Raw genomic sequence first — 14,825 nt, 5'->3', positions numbered from 1 at the left:
ATTTTAGACCATTTTACTGTTTTTTAAGAAGTGTTTATCTGATACCACTGGGAAAGAGTTTCTTTATAAATGAACCTTCTAAATAACTTAATTTCTTAAAGCACCAAAGTTTTTATATATGTCTAAACAGATAGTTTACAAGCCTTTTATATATTGTACAATTATAAGTAGAGGATGTAATGTAACAGGTTTAGCTCTTTGACGACTGAAGATCAGAACTATCCACATTGGCAATTCTGCACTAAATTATAGTGGTGCTACTTTAGGGAACTGTTGAGGTTGATAGAGCTTCTAAGCACCTGTACCTAAATATTCCCAGATGACTGTGGGTGTAATTTTCTGTCTTTTATGATTTTGTTGGCATTTCTTCATACTGCTGGTAGTATTGCTACCTCTAGAAAGGTCTTCCTGTTCCCTTGTATCCTTCTGCTTCTAACCTACTGTGACTTAGGAACCCAGACATCCTGTTATTTAAATGGTCCCTAAAGAGTAACTAGGCTGAGTGAGGACCAAAGTTGTTTTCTAAGAGTAACTTTTGACTTTAATGCGTGGGCTTTGTGAAAACGACTGTGACCACTCAGAAGAATTTTCTGATGACTTCCTTATTTTTAGCTGTGGTCTCTCTGGATGGTTAGAGATACCAGATGTAAGATCTCTGGAGAAGGAATATATTCCCATTTGAACATTTGGCCCAATTCATAGTTGACAGTGAATACTGTTTTGTTTTTAGAGGCTGATTTTTAAGACTTCTACTACTTGGTTTGGTAAACTATCTAAAGACTTTAAACAAAATAGCAAGAAATCCTCAACTCAGCTTAAGAATTTATAAGTTACTAACCCTCTTCAATTTCTTTGTTGTCTTCATTCATTGTTATATCTGCTTAGGTATGATCATTTTCCCTTAATAAATAGGAGTGCTGGTGTTAGCTAACTGTATAGATTCTTCATCCTTAAAAACATACTGTTTTATTTATCATTTCAAGGCTCCTAAGCAAGACAGAACTTCAGAAGGGCAAGCACTAAGTGAAGCAAGAAAGCATTTAAAGGAGGAGACACAATTGCGACTGGTAAACTTCATTTACATTCTGATAGTTCAGAAGATGGCAGAATGTAACAGCCTGCTTAGGGGTTTAAAGCAGGTTAAAACCCAGGCCAGGAATAGCAGTAGTGTTCTGATTCATTTTTGTGCATCCTATAAACTATTTCTCACTCTTGTTAACCCATATTCCCTATAATGCTATCTCAGTCCATTTCCTGAGTATTCTCAACTGCAAATAAGATTTGGCAATCTTTATTGCTTTTATAGTTTGTATTGCAAAAACATTAGGTATAAAGTAACTACTTTATAAACTCTGTACTCCCCCCTCCCCACCTCAGTCGTCGCTCCTGTGAAGATTCTGATGTGTCTTCTTGGAGGAGGCAGCTCTTCTCCTCATCACTAAGAGCCATTAATGTAGAATTGTATTCTTTTATTTTTAGCTGTTACTTCTGAATTTATTCTTGTTCTTATACATAAAAAGAAAGATGCGTCATCAGTGTTAGTCTTAAAATATTTTTTAAATAAAAAAATACATATGAGAATGTATAATAAGGAGTAATATTCTTGAACTGCATTTTATCCAAGTATTAGTATATTAATACACCCCTGGTATTAGTATATTAATTCTTCCTGCAATTTAAATAGTATGACAAACAAAAGAATCCACCACCACCACCCCAGTAGTATCTCTAGCAATAGTGAAAAGGCTGAAAATAAGGAGTGAGCTTTATACACTAATAGTGTATAAAACAGAATTTCAGGTTTTCTGAAAAAATAATACTGTTTAGACATCCTTGAACTAATTATCATTTTCCTCCTGTGTGTTTGTGAATTAGATCTCAAAATATTTTCCATAAGGAAGCTTCTTCAAATAATGTATGGGCAACTTTACTACAAGAAGCAGTCTGATCCAACTTCTGTTATGCTAACCATGTTAGAGGAGTGCCTCAATTAAGTGGCATGTGATAAAAATTTTACACAAAATTTTCCACATCCTTATGTCACAATAAGATAAATGTTAAAAAAGGAAAGAAACCAAGCAAGTAGGCAAGGTCCTACCTGTGCCTTGGGATAGCCTGAATGCAGAAGAACCTCAGGTGTTTATAGCTTTGATCATCCAAATAATGTTACAGTAACAATGACTGGAACAAAAAGAGGGTCATGTTAAGTGAATATAAAAATTAAGTTAGCCATATTGACTATTCGCAGTAATTGAATGTTACCCTGGGAACCCACAGTATCATTTTTTATTTCTTGGTCTCTTGAATATATCAGCAACATCCAAATTGAAGAGAATTACAACTGCTTCATTTTGTGCTGACTACTATACCAGTATATAAATATACAGTATATGTTTATATATATTTATATAATAAGACATGACATCAGTTGTCTATCTTAATAATGATAAAGTACCTCAGGTATGTATGTATTTTAGATGTATTAAATAGCACTACCTTTGGCCTACTGAGCTCTTTAGGTTTGTAAATTATTGAGTAAATGTTATTGTAATTATCCTAATTATTCCTGTCATTAGTGTCTCTGCATTGAATGAGAGCTTATAGCTATTTTGTCAGACCTGAGAGTTTGGTGAACCTTTTCCTGTGGAATTTTTTGGTTTGTGCATGGATATGAGAGAGTAAGCACTTCCTTTACCTTTGGGGCAGGATGTTGAGAAAGAACTGGAGATCCAGATCAGCATGAGGCAGGAGATGGAGTTGGCCATGAAGATGCTAGAGAAGGACGTCTGCGAGAAGCAGGACGCCCTGGTGTGTCTGCGGCAGCAGCTGGATGACCTCAGGGCTCTCAAACATGAACTTGCCTTTAAGCTGCAGGTAAGGGAAATAGGAACCGACTCACTGCTCTCTAAACTCCCAGGGCTTCCCTCTGCCCCTCTTGTTTAGAATCACACTTTAAATACCAGAAGAAAGAGTCACATCTCATTTTGAGGCTAGCTGCCCATAAACCACTTTAGGAATCTGACCATCGCCATGGCCACTTTTCAGATTGTGAGATAATTTCTATTCTGCAGTCTAACGTACCAACTGAGCTTTTATACTGGAATATGCTAAATTGATGAACCTTCTGGTGTTGATTTTTGTGACAAAGATGCATATAACACTATTAATTTTAAACGTTGCTTTTTGTTTCTTCAACACTTGGGAATTAACTGGTTCCCAAGTATATGAGCATTTCTATTTCTCTATTTCCCACATACCATTAGGTTCAAAAGGCATGTGAGATTTATTTCAGGATTTTATGTTGTATATACATCACTCATAATTCTTTTCCATAACAGAGTTCAGACTTAGGAGTAAAACAGAAAAGTGAACTAAACAGTCGCTTGGAAGAGAAGACCAATCAGATGGCTGCTACCATTAAACAACTTGAACAAAGGTAAAGTTTCTTTAGAAACACTTTGGGCCTCATGCTGGAAGTGCAGAGAACGTACTGTGCATTTGGCAAACAGAAAATATGTTTGGTTTTTTTTTTGTTGTGTTTTTTTTTTTAACGTATTTCTTTATTGATTTCAGAGAGTAAAGGAGAAGGAGAGAGAGATAGAAACATCAATGATGAGAGAGAATCATTGACTGGCTGCCTCCTGCATGGGGCTCAAGCCTGCAACCCAGGCACTGGGGCTCAAGCCTGCAACCCAGGCACGTGCCCTTGGCCGGAACCGAACCTGGGACCCTTCAGTCCGCAGGCTGATGCTCTATCCACTGAGCCAAGCCGGCTAGGGCAGAAAATATGTTAAATTCTCCCAGCTTAACATCAGCATGCTGGCAGAGAGAAAGCTGATAAAATTTTGTGTTTTCTAAGATGTTGCTGAAAACGTTTATAAGAAACATTAGTCTTTTATGACTATTTTGAACAGCAGAACTCTAACCCTCCCACTTAATCCCATTTCAATGCCATGTGTTAGGGGAGGGATACTTAACAAGGATGAAAGGGCTTTCAAATATGCTTGTGATTTATTGTTCACCACTAAAGTCATTAACTACTTTGGTGCCAGGTGATATAGGGGTACTGAGGGCCCTTCTAATAAATGTAACCCCTTTCTCTCCTCCCTCCTGAACAGTCCTATAGCTTCCATTGTCACCTCACGCCCTTAAATCTGTCTCCAGCTCTGCCCTTCAGGCTTGCATTCTCATTCTCTGACCAGCTATTTCCCACCAGTACCCACCATTCATAAAGTACATCCTCTCCCTATGCTACTCTTTCGTTTTGCTTTTGGTTTGAAAATACCGTTTTCTTCCCGGTACCAAGAGAAGTGGCTGAGACTTCAAGCTCAAATGAGCCATGACAGCCACGGTCATTCATTGTTGCCAGCCTGTGTTGTCACCTTTACCCCCACTGATCACCTTTGCACTTGAGCAAAACTAAACTACCGACTGGTCCCTGGACATGCTTTCCATTTTTCTCATCCATATCTTTTCTAATAGTTCCACCAATTAGAAATGCCCTTCCTCTCCCCACTTCCTTGTTCTTCAGATACATTTTTTTACATTCAGGTTCAAATGTGACTTTCCTAAAGCTTCCTCTAATACTTCTTCCCAGATAAAAATAATCTGCCAAATCTGCCCTTGGAACTCTCATGGCCTTATTTCCATACCTCTCCATAATGCTTGTAACACTTCTCATTCCTGTCTTACCTCATACCCTTGATATATGTATCGTATCTTCTAGTAAGAGTGTGAACTCCTTAAGGTTAGTTAACTAGTTGTTTAAGTTCCCTCATTGGATCTGTCACAGTGCCTTGCATTTACAAGGCATTCAGTTAGTAGATACATGAATGAATGGATGAATGGATGCGGTCTTTTATTCAGATGATTCTTGACCAGTAGGGTCCTGAATGGCACTGAATATTAATATTAACTAAAAATTTATTTGCAAATTAATAAAAAAGCTTGAAACCTCTGGTTTGGCTGATTTTAAATAAAAAGATATCCGTCTATCCAGGAAGTTATCTAAGTGCTTGCTCATAAGCAATTATGTGTTTATGATTCAACAAATCAGTTTTAGAGTTCATAAATTATGTGTCTGAAATGTATAAAATTAGTTTTCAGTGGTTTTTAGAATTGGCATTTAAAGCAGACAAAATTAAAATAATGACATCTCTTCAAGTATTATGCTGACTTATTCTCTTGCTATTTTTCTCTTTCCTGTTTATTCATTTTCTCGTTCCCCTTTCACTCCATTTTTATTTTTATTTTATTAATTTAGTGAAAAGGATTTGGTGAAACAGGCAAAGGCCTTAAATAGTGCAGCAAACAAATTGATCCCCAAACCTCAGTAGGCATTTTGCAGCTTGTCACCTTGCAAGTCTGATATCACAACGGAATTGTAGAAGGAAGAAATCTGAAAGCTATTACATTTAGGCTCTGATTCATATAAAACATCACCAAAAATTGAATTTATTGGACTTTTAAAAAGAAACAATTTGATATATAGGCTGTGTTTTTTCTTCTTTATTTTCTCCCCAGAGTTAGAAAATTTAGTATAAGTTCTCAATTAATTGCCAAATAAACTTTGAGAAATTACTTCTGAGTTGACCAATAAATAAATATTCCATTTAAAAAAGAAGCCTAGGGAATTGAAGCTTTGTATACATATCATTGCTGTTTTACAACCCAGTCCCTGACAATATCAGATTCTAGAGGCGTTGTCTGTATCAACAAGCCTGGTCTACCACTGCGATGTAATGAACTACAGGTGACTACCTATGGGCTTGGACTCTTCTAAAGTAGTTCTGGGTCTCTTAGGCCCTGACCCCTTTTCACTTTTGTTATGTAGATTTAATCCCCAAGCCAGGATAAGTCTTAGTATTTCACTGCAATTCTATTCTCTGTAACCAAGATTGCTTGCAACTTTTTTGCCTTAGTGACTTCGGGGGTGGGAAAACAGCATCCTTACATTTCTATAAAGTACATAGAGATAAAATTAGCGATTAGGTAACTTATAACATAATAATGTGGAAGCTTGGGAAAACCCTCCTAATATTTGTCATCTTCTACCTCTGCCATTTTCTTGCAATTCCACTTCCTCTTTAGGTAGTTCAGAGAGAACAATTTTATTAAAAACACTGCTCTCCTATGAAAAAATACACTACACATATTTTAAATCCTGCTTTTCCTTTTGGAGTAAAGACAACCAGGTATTGACACGAGTGATGGTTTCCTGCCTGTCATTCCATGCTAGAAACATTTTCCTAAGAGTTTCTGTTATTTTTTGTTTAGATGAGGATTTGCCAAAGTTTCTAGGAAGCTAACAATCTAATTATTAGGAAATCATTCCAGAGTAGGAAATAGATAAATAATAAAAACAATCTTTATTATTTAGTCTAAAAATAAAGATTCCCAATAGGTGTCCACAAACAATCATAAGCAGGGCTTATTTCTCTAAGTGACCACAGATTTAACCCTTTCTAGGTTCCACATTGTAAATAATCCAATAAATAATGTGATTTTTTTTTAATGGCTTTTGAATTTTGGGGGACAGGCCTTTATCCCTTCAAAAAGTCATGGCAAATGTTTTTTTCTCTATTTTCATCCTGTTATTATTTGCAGCATTTCAGCTGCTTAGGTTGGGACAAAAATAATCCCTTTGCTTCCTGCTCCTGAAATTCATACCTTCCTGAAAAAAAAAACAGAATTAAAAGAGTAAGCTAGATTTCATGTATGCTTTTACAGGTCCTTGTAGACTTGAACCAAAGTCAAATCAAAGAGCACATGAGCAACCTCATGGAAGATCCTGTGCTCTTCAACTCCTTTTATTTCTTATAATTTTACACCTATTTTTATCTTCATCAAACTTTTGTGGTAAATTGCCTTTTCTATGAGCATTTAGGAGTACCCAAACACCAAAATAAAAAATTTTTAGAGACTACACATAGCATGCTTCCAAATTCTATTTTATAGAGCTCTGGATATTTCACCTCTTAGAACATGCTTCTTTATAGGTGCAGAGTTACAGAATATATGGAAGAACACATTCATCAGAATCTCCCAGAGAATCTGGTCAGGAATTCTGAGCAGGCCCAGGGCTGAATTGCTTATCCAATTGCACACCACTTGGCAGGAATAGAAAAGGGAAGAGATGGCCAAATTCTAACAAAGGCTTCTCCTTATATAATATCCTCAAAGTCTGGGGAAGGGTTGATATATAATGTCCAATGATTTAATACAATTTGTGGATTAGGGGAAGGAACAGGAAAATGTTCCAGTTCCATATATAAGAAGGTAGTTTCCCATTTGCAAGTTCCAGTTATGTGTATAAAACAGAAATAAAAAGTACCAAACCAATTAGGAAATTTAAAAAAAGTGGATTTAACTTTAATTACTGTGTGCTTGAGGTTGGCTTTGGATATGGATTTTCTAAAAAGTGGTGTTTTGTTGTTCATCATCTAATGGCTGTAAACTGTAGTACTAGAATAAAAAAAAAAAATGGAAAATCACTTTTCTCCTGCCTGGTTCACCTTCATCTTGCTTTTCTTTAGAATTTGTTTCTTCTCCATCTTTTCCCCCCATAATTTCTTCCCCTGTGTCCTACAGAATTTTTTGTCTTCTCTCTGTCTCTCCATGCCTTCTTCCTTGGGTTGTTTTATGTTGTGCTGTGAACTTGGTCTTCCTCCCCACCGTGGCTTTTGTTTTTTATCACAAGTTCATGTGGCTCACATCCAGATTGCGCCAGGCCGAGCGAGGCCGCCAGTCTGCTGAACTGGACAACAGGCTCTTCAAGCAGGACTTCGGAGACAAGATCAACAGCCTGCAGCTGGAAGTGGAGGAGCTCACCAGGCAGCGGTGAAGAGAGGGCGCTGCAACCGACAGGGTGGTTGTGGGTAATTCTAAGGCTGGACTGTGAGAGAAAGGGGTCTCGTGACCCAGCCATCTCCGTTCTGTCTCTGCAGTGCCCTTTCTCTGGTATTAGAACTCAGAAAGCTTCACATACCTCAGCATTCCCACAATCTTGTGTTCAAAGAATTAGGAAGTTACAACCCAAGGTCCCAGATATACAGGAAAGAGTAAGAGAATTAATAGCCAACATAACACTAATAATAACAGCATTTTCTGAATTCTTACTGTGTGCCAAATACTTCACTGAGCACTTCACATGCATTCTCTCTTAACTTCTCCCCATCAAGCCTATTAGTAGGTGATCTTATTACCCCCGCTTTCAGATGAAATTAAAGCTTAGAGGCGTTAAATTTGTCCAGATTCACACAATTAAGCTAATAAGTGCGACATTCTAATTAAAAAGCCTGTCTCTCACTGACTCCAAGCCCTCAACTCACTTTTCCATATTACCTCTCAGAGGCTCGTTTCTGTGCTAAAATCACTGACTTCAAATAGAACTTGAGTGTTGGATAGAAATGCACAAAGCTGCTAAGGACACGTGGTTGAAGGTGTAGCTGGGATTGACTCCGATAACTGTAGGAAGAGACAGTTCGTTCATATGAAATGGGACTTCAATGTCAGTGCTTTCATACTGAATCTGCTGAAAATTTATAAATACTGTCTTTCAGTTATAGTAAATCCTACTAATTGTCATTCAGTTGACCACAACTCTTCGTTAAGAGTTCATATTAAATACTGACATTCAGAGTGGGGAACCTCAGGCACTGGGAGATCCTAAACCTAGTCCATATATATATAGGGTAACTTTTTATTAATCAAGTATTAAAATTTTATTATTAAGCTTTAAGAAAAGGGTTTGGGATTATTTTTAGAATGAGTTCGAACTCCAAATGTTCATCCTTTTCCTCTCCCACCTATCCCAGGAACCAGCTTGAGTTAGAACTAAAACAGGAAAGAGAAAGAAGGTTAAAGAACAGCAGGAGCATCCCAGGAAAGAGTTCCCAGAAGCCAGAACCCAAAATGGTAATAATGTTTCTCCCTTTCTCATTTATTTAATACTTAGAGACGACCTTGATGGGCTGGACAGTTCCCTCTCATGGAACACGTGCTAATTGCTGTGGTCTTGAGCATGTAGCTAGCAGGCTAGAGCTGAGTGAACACATGAGAGCTTTATTCTGGATCTATCTCTGAGGCACTCTCACTTGATTTCATTTGGTAAAGGGGATGAGTAACCATACTTTCCTGTGGCCCTGTCAACCTTTTTAATCTGTCAAGTAAGATTCTTTTGGTATCTTAACAAAAATAAGTGTTTCTTGGACTTCTGCTAGCTAATATTTTTAATAGAATTCCTTTAACAGAATTGTCTTAAATGTGGATTTGCTTCTGTAGACATTTTCAAAATCATGAGGATTTTAGTTTTATCATACTCAAGGTACTCACTTCTTTAGGGAAAATTAGAAAAAGATAGAACTAGGCTTGGGGAAAGGACAGTAATGTAAAGTGGTTTAAAGAGCAGAAGTAGAAGTTTCTACAGAACAGTCTCAGGAGAGAGACCTCCAGCTCCTGTAGTGGGGAGGGAGCTACAGTTGGGTAAGATCGTCTCTGGGACGTGGAAAACAAGATCCAGCCTCTTCAAAAAATAAAATTAGAAAAACATGAAATACTTTTTCTGTTGAAGACAGAGGGAGCAAATTACCTTCTTTGTACATTTATATATAACAAAGCAGGACAAATTTATAAGCTTATTTAAAATTTCTAGAGAGTGTGCTGCTAATTTGCTGGAGAGGAGAAAAGAATGATAAATGGAAATTTATTACACAGTACTCATTACAACTAATTTACAGTATGCAGAGTACCACTGTGTAGCCTGCTGTCTGTATTATTTTAGTTTAGCAAACATCAAATGTACTTATAAGGGCTTACAGAGATTTACCAAAATCTTGGACTATCTTATCTGGTTTTGCAGGGATGCCTTGGGTTTCTCAATCATGAATTGCCCTGCAGTAGGGTTCCCCACAGGGTAAACTGCATTGACCTCCCTTCCTTGATACTTGAGTGGTCTCAGAACATGCATTGCACTTTTGGAGACTGATGGGCCTCAGTTCAAGGCAGGCAGCAAAGAGTGTGTGCCACAGGAAGAATTTGTCTCTAAACTGCAGGTAGTAATTGGTCCTTCAAAGAAGAAAACTCCTTGACCTGTGCAGGCTGTAGAAATCATCATGGCATTGGGCCAGAGGGTCATGCAGTCTTCTGGGTACAGCCATGCGTGGTGTGACCAGTTTTCCAGAGCTCAGCCACCAGGGGGAATATATGTGTGTATCTACTTCTTTTCTTTTTCTTCTAAGAATAGCTGATACCTTGAGCCCACTATGCAAGTAAATAGTATACTAGTACATTCTGAATTTTCATTTGAATCTTAAGAATTAGAGAAAATATCTACTCTGAAAATCATTTGTTGCAAATTCTATCATAATAATCTGTTAAGAAACCACTTGGAGTAAAGAATGAGAAAAAACATCTTGAAAGTTTAATTCCTTCCCTTTAAAAAGCTGCTTAGCTTTATAATCAAGCTAAGAAAAAATGACTGCAATATCATCATTGTTTAGCATTTTGAATCATTAATAAATTAAGCTATTTTCTTTTGGCAGGATGGGAAGCACAAAATTCAAGAGGAAAATGTTAAACTAAAACAGCCCCTGGAAGAAAGCCACAGGTGTTTGTTAATAAAGTATTAACTAAGATATGAAGTGATTTTGGGGTGTTGGGAAAGAGGGAGCTTTGGATATACATTGGCAATGATAAGTCCGGACACTGAATTCTAATATGAATATTCTAGAAAGACATTTTGAAGGGGAAGTGAGTAAATAATAAACCAAATAAGTATTGTAACACAGTAAACCAAACCCATTTAGTCAATTTCAGAAACAAGAAGGGTGATCAAGCTGTCCTCTGACTCTTCCCTAAAGTTAATTCCCAAATTCTGATTATCACTTAGAAGATTATCTCTAATCTGTGCTGGATTGGTATTCCGAGAAAATGAAGCACACGTCATGGCATTTCTTAGGTTCTTACATGTACTTGAGTATGACTCACTTCTACCTGTGTGCTAAGAGAAAGGCAGCTTATGTTTCAAAGAAATCTGGTAATTGCTCTTATGTCTGTTCTCTGAGGGTCTCAAACAGTTTAACTTTATTCCTTTTTCTTAATTCTTAATACGATTTGCTCACTACAATGACAAGCATAATGTCATTTAAAGGACATTGACTTTTAACAATAATTCTAGCAGGTAGAAATACAACAAAATATTACATAATCCCACTGCATTAAAAAATGAAGGAAGTCCAACTATTTGACATCCTGGGAAAGGCAAAACCAGGGGTTAGGGGGTATAGATAGATGGATGGATGAATAGGCGGAGCACAGAGGATTTTTTAGAACTGTGAAAATACTCAGTGTGATACTGTGGTGATTATACCTGTCATTATACATTTGTCCAGACCCATAGGATGTAGAAAACCAAGAATGAACCTTAAGGTCAGCTAAGGACTTTGAGTAATTATGATGTGTCAGTGTAGGTTAGTTGATTATAACACCATGTGCCACTCTGGTACAGAGTGTTGATATTGGGGAGAGTGGACAGAATATGTGAGAAATCTCTGGACTTGCTGCTCAGTTCTGCAGTGAACCTAAAACTGCTCTAAAAGTTAAGGTCTATTGTAACAATAACAAAAGGTTAGTAACAAGGAAATACCTGAGAAGGGTTCTGAGAGAACTGTACAGTGTGTATTTTTGGTATCTGCCCGTCCAGGCTTTGATGCCTTAAGAATGAGGTTGTGTGTCATCTGGAGCAAAAGCAGCTGCTGGAGATGATAAATCACCCAGTGCAACAGCAGGCTGATTGTGCAGGTACTCAGCCTAAGTAGCCCTTCCTCACCGCCAAGGCCGGAGTGATTCCAAAGCCTTTAACTTTAATCCCAAAGAGCCTGGTCTGACCCAGGACCTACCTTAGACACATCAGCCCAGTAACACATCAGGTCGGCCTGAGCGATGGAAGGGAATAGGCCATGAAATTAACCAGGACTAGAAAATGCCTTTCAGGGGCAGCTCCTTCCAGACTAAAGTCAGTTGGTTACAGTCAGGAGGGTCTTACACGCCAGGTTCTGATTTAGGCCCTGGGAATGTAAGACAGTGCTCCTTCATGTCCGTGATGTATTTCATATTCACTACTGCCTTACAAATGTAATTCTCCTTGCAAAACTTTAATCTCTTCCTACCTTACAGATGAGAAAGTTTAAGGAACATAAACAGGCTGGGTGGCACACCCAAGTTGCCTCTATTTACCTTGTCTTCTCTTTTTAAGTACCTCAGAAAGGCACTACATAATAGCTGCTTCCAGGGCTGTCCTAAAACATACCCAGGCTTCCTAGGGTTGTGGTCCAAGGAACAGCTGAAAACCCAGTCACACTGAGGGTCACACTGCCACTCAACCGAATGGAAGTAGAACCACTGTGGGTCTGTGGTACATTTTCTCTAGAGCCAAAGTGGACCTGGCTTTCCTCTTAAGTTCTATTTGAAGTTGGGAAAATCAGCATTAGCTCAGCTTCGTCTCATGTGACAATCTCCTTCAAATCCCTGTCCCTGATTAATAAACTTCACATGTTAACATTATTAGGGAGAGGGGATTAATATATAACATAGGGAATAGATTTCTGTAATATTAGATAGAAAAAAGCTATTAAAACATGGTGTTGGCCATTTGGAGTTTTACAGGTTTGGAAAAATAAACGTTGTTTCTGGGTAGTAAAAAGGAAACATAAACTGTAATTCCAAATCTATTTTTAAACAGGAACCATAATGTAGACCAAGGATCAGATTCTAGTAATAAATGTAACAACCAAAATTTCCTCTCCTTGAAGGTCAAGATTAGTGGTTATATTGGTTCCAACAACATAAGAGAACCATGGTGTTGCTTTTTGTGTGCGTTTGAAATGATACAAGGGAAAATATAATAAGTTGCTGTATTTACTGTTTCTAATTTTCCATTCTAGGCTGCAGTCTCCCCCGGTGGATGAACAGGTAACTGAGTCTCCTGTTCTGAGAAACATCTTGTACAAACTGTGTGGTTGGCTGTGCCATGCCTGGCTGTAAACAAAGCAGCATGGAGGTAGATGAATGCGTACAGGCCTCTGTGTCCTGGCCTTTTAACAGTGTCCCAAACAGACATGCATTTGCCTGAAACTCACAGGGAGCAGCACAGCTTTGAGCAATCTCCTAAGTAAAAACTAGTTCTCACTTCTTATTTGAAATTCTGTCACCTAAGAAATTGGTCCTAAGAGAGCTCACAGTACCTCCATTTCCCTTAGATTTCCCTATATAAAATGGGGAGAAAAAATATTTCTCAATCACTTAGAAATAAACAATGTAAGTAATTGTAAAATACTGTGCAAATAAGTAGTATTTGCCAACCCAAAGAAAAAGATGATAAACGCTTCTGTGTCCGAGTCACCCTGTTATTTATTAGGATATAAAGCGAAGCTCACTGCTTTGCATTCTCTCATAGAGTAACTCAAGAAGGATGGGGCTTCCCCCCACACACACACATTTTTTACATTATACTTACATACTTTTCTTTTTATAAATAAAATCACGTTACTTTATTATAAAAATTAAAGGAGCTCCAAGGCTAAAGATAGTATTATCAGAGTTGTGTTAAGGTGGTAGGACTCTATGTAATTTGCTAGTTTCCAGATAGTCTGTGCTGTGCTTATATTAATTTTGTAACTAACAATGCATATTCTGAAAGTATTACTATTTCTGGGGTTAAGGGAAACTAACTGGCTCACTGTGTGGTTTAGGATCAGCCGCTGCTCTCTGAAGAGCCACAGGTGTGTCAGCTATGCCAGGAAGGTGGCAGCCTAACGAAGGTAACTGGTGAGAAATGAGCAGGTTCTCACAGGGAGGCCCTTACACCACAGCCCCTCCCAATAGCAGGGCCTTCGCTGTGGAGAGTGCAGGGTGGGGGAAGGCAAAAGGAACATGCATTTATTGTGTACCTTTTTTTTTTTTTTTCAGTCACGTTGGTAAATCCCCATTAAAACAAATATAAGCAACTAAAATAATTTAACACAAATAAACATAAACTTATAAATATTCCTTGAGTGCCTGCTGTGTGGAATATACTGTTCCATGTGCTGGAGAAAACGATGAGCAAAGGGTAGACCAAGTCCCTGTTCTTGTGAAGCTAATGTCCTTCGTGCCATCATTTTAATAAATGAAGAACCTCAGGCTCAGAGATGTTAAATACATTTCCCAAAGTTACTCAGCTCATAAGTGGCAGAGCCCAGATGCAACCTGACTTTGACTCCAAAGTCTGCACTCCTCCCAGTAGTCCATCCTGCTTAGAACAGATAAGATAGGTTTTGGGTAGGGGGTTCCTTGAATTGTTTGGGGAAATAGCCTCTGAGAGGGAAACGAGCTCTCTCTAAACCACTTGCTTTCCCCTAAGATCTTCAAGGATCTCTACCTGAGCACCTTCCCCGTTTGTTATGCTACTGGAGTCGTCAGAGGGAGAGAAATTCAGAAAGCGTGTCTTTGACTGCCGGAGCTGTGCCTTGCTCACAGTAGGACCTTCAGCCTCTAATACCGTGCCCTGTTCATAGTAGAGTCACAAGAAATGTCATGGACAAGGAGTGTGAGAAACAAGTGCTTGGAAGAGATAAGAAAACATGCCCAACTTCTGGATTACAACCTGCCTGCCACCATTTGTCATTATGCTAAATTTTAACCAATTACAGAAATATAGAAGAAACTGCTCTTCTAATTCTGGCTTCTCTCTTCTAAGCTATGCAAAATAACTCAGTGTGCCAGGAAAATTCCTCCCCGCTTTCAAATAGAAGTGACCCCCTACCTCCACTGCACCCTCGGGGAGATGA

At 38.2% G+C, this 14,825-nt stretch overlaps 1 protein-coding gene across 8 annotated transcripts in view; it reads left to right on the top strand.

The window, feature by feature from the left end:
* The window catches only part of RUFY3 (RUN and FYVE domain containing 3), a 77,434-nt gene that overhangs the window by 61,608 nt on the left and 1,001 nt on the right, over positions 1 to 14,825 (top strand). For 4 of the 8 annotated variants that reach the window (XM_054728524.1, XM_054728514.1, XM_054728517.1 and 1 more), the window contains exons 10-17: positions 984 to 1,067; positions 2,707 to 2,874; positions 3,339 to 3,436; positions 7,720 to 7,839; positions 8,817 to 8,916; positions 10,542 to 10,606; positions 12,942 to 12,969; positions 13,749 to 13,817. In XM_054728524.1, coding sequence (XP_054584499.1) covers positions 984 to 1,067; positions 2,707 to 2,874; positions 3,339 to 3,436; positions 7,720 to 7,839; positions 8,817 to 8,916; positions 10,542 to 10,606; positions 12,942 to 12,969; positions 13,749 to 13,817 — 732 coding nt within the window. Of the gene's footprint in view, positions 1 to 983; positions 1,068 to 2,706; positions 2,875 to 3,338; positions 3,437 to 5,263; positions 5,748 to 7,699; positions 7,840 to 8,816; positions 8,917 to 10,541; positions 10,607 to 12,941; positions 12,970 to 13,748; positions 13,818 to 14,825 lie in introns of those variants that run through there. The other 4 variants (XM_054728530.1, XM_054728529.1, XM_054728516.1 and 1 more) reach the window with 3 other exon arrangements.

The sequence above is a fragment of the Eptesicus fuscus genome, chromosome 2, assembly GCF_027574615.1.
Source record: "Eptesicus fuscus isolate TK198812 chromosome 2, DD_ASM_mEF_20220401, whole genome shotgun sequence".
NCBI classification, from domain to species: domain Eukaryota; kingdom Metazoa; phylum Chordata; class Mammalia; order Chiroptera; family Vespertilionidae; genus Eptesicus; species Eptesicus fuscus.
This window is presented reverse-complemented; position numbering and strand designations above follow the sequence as displayed.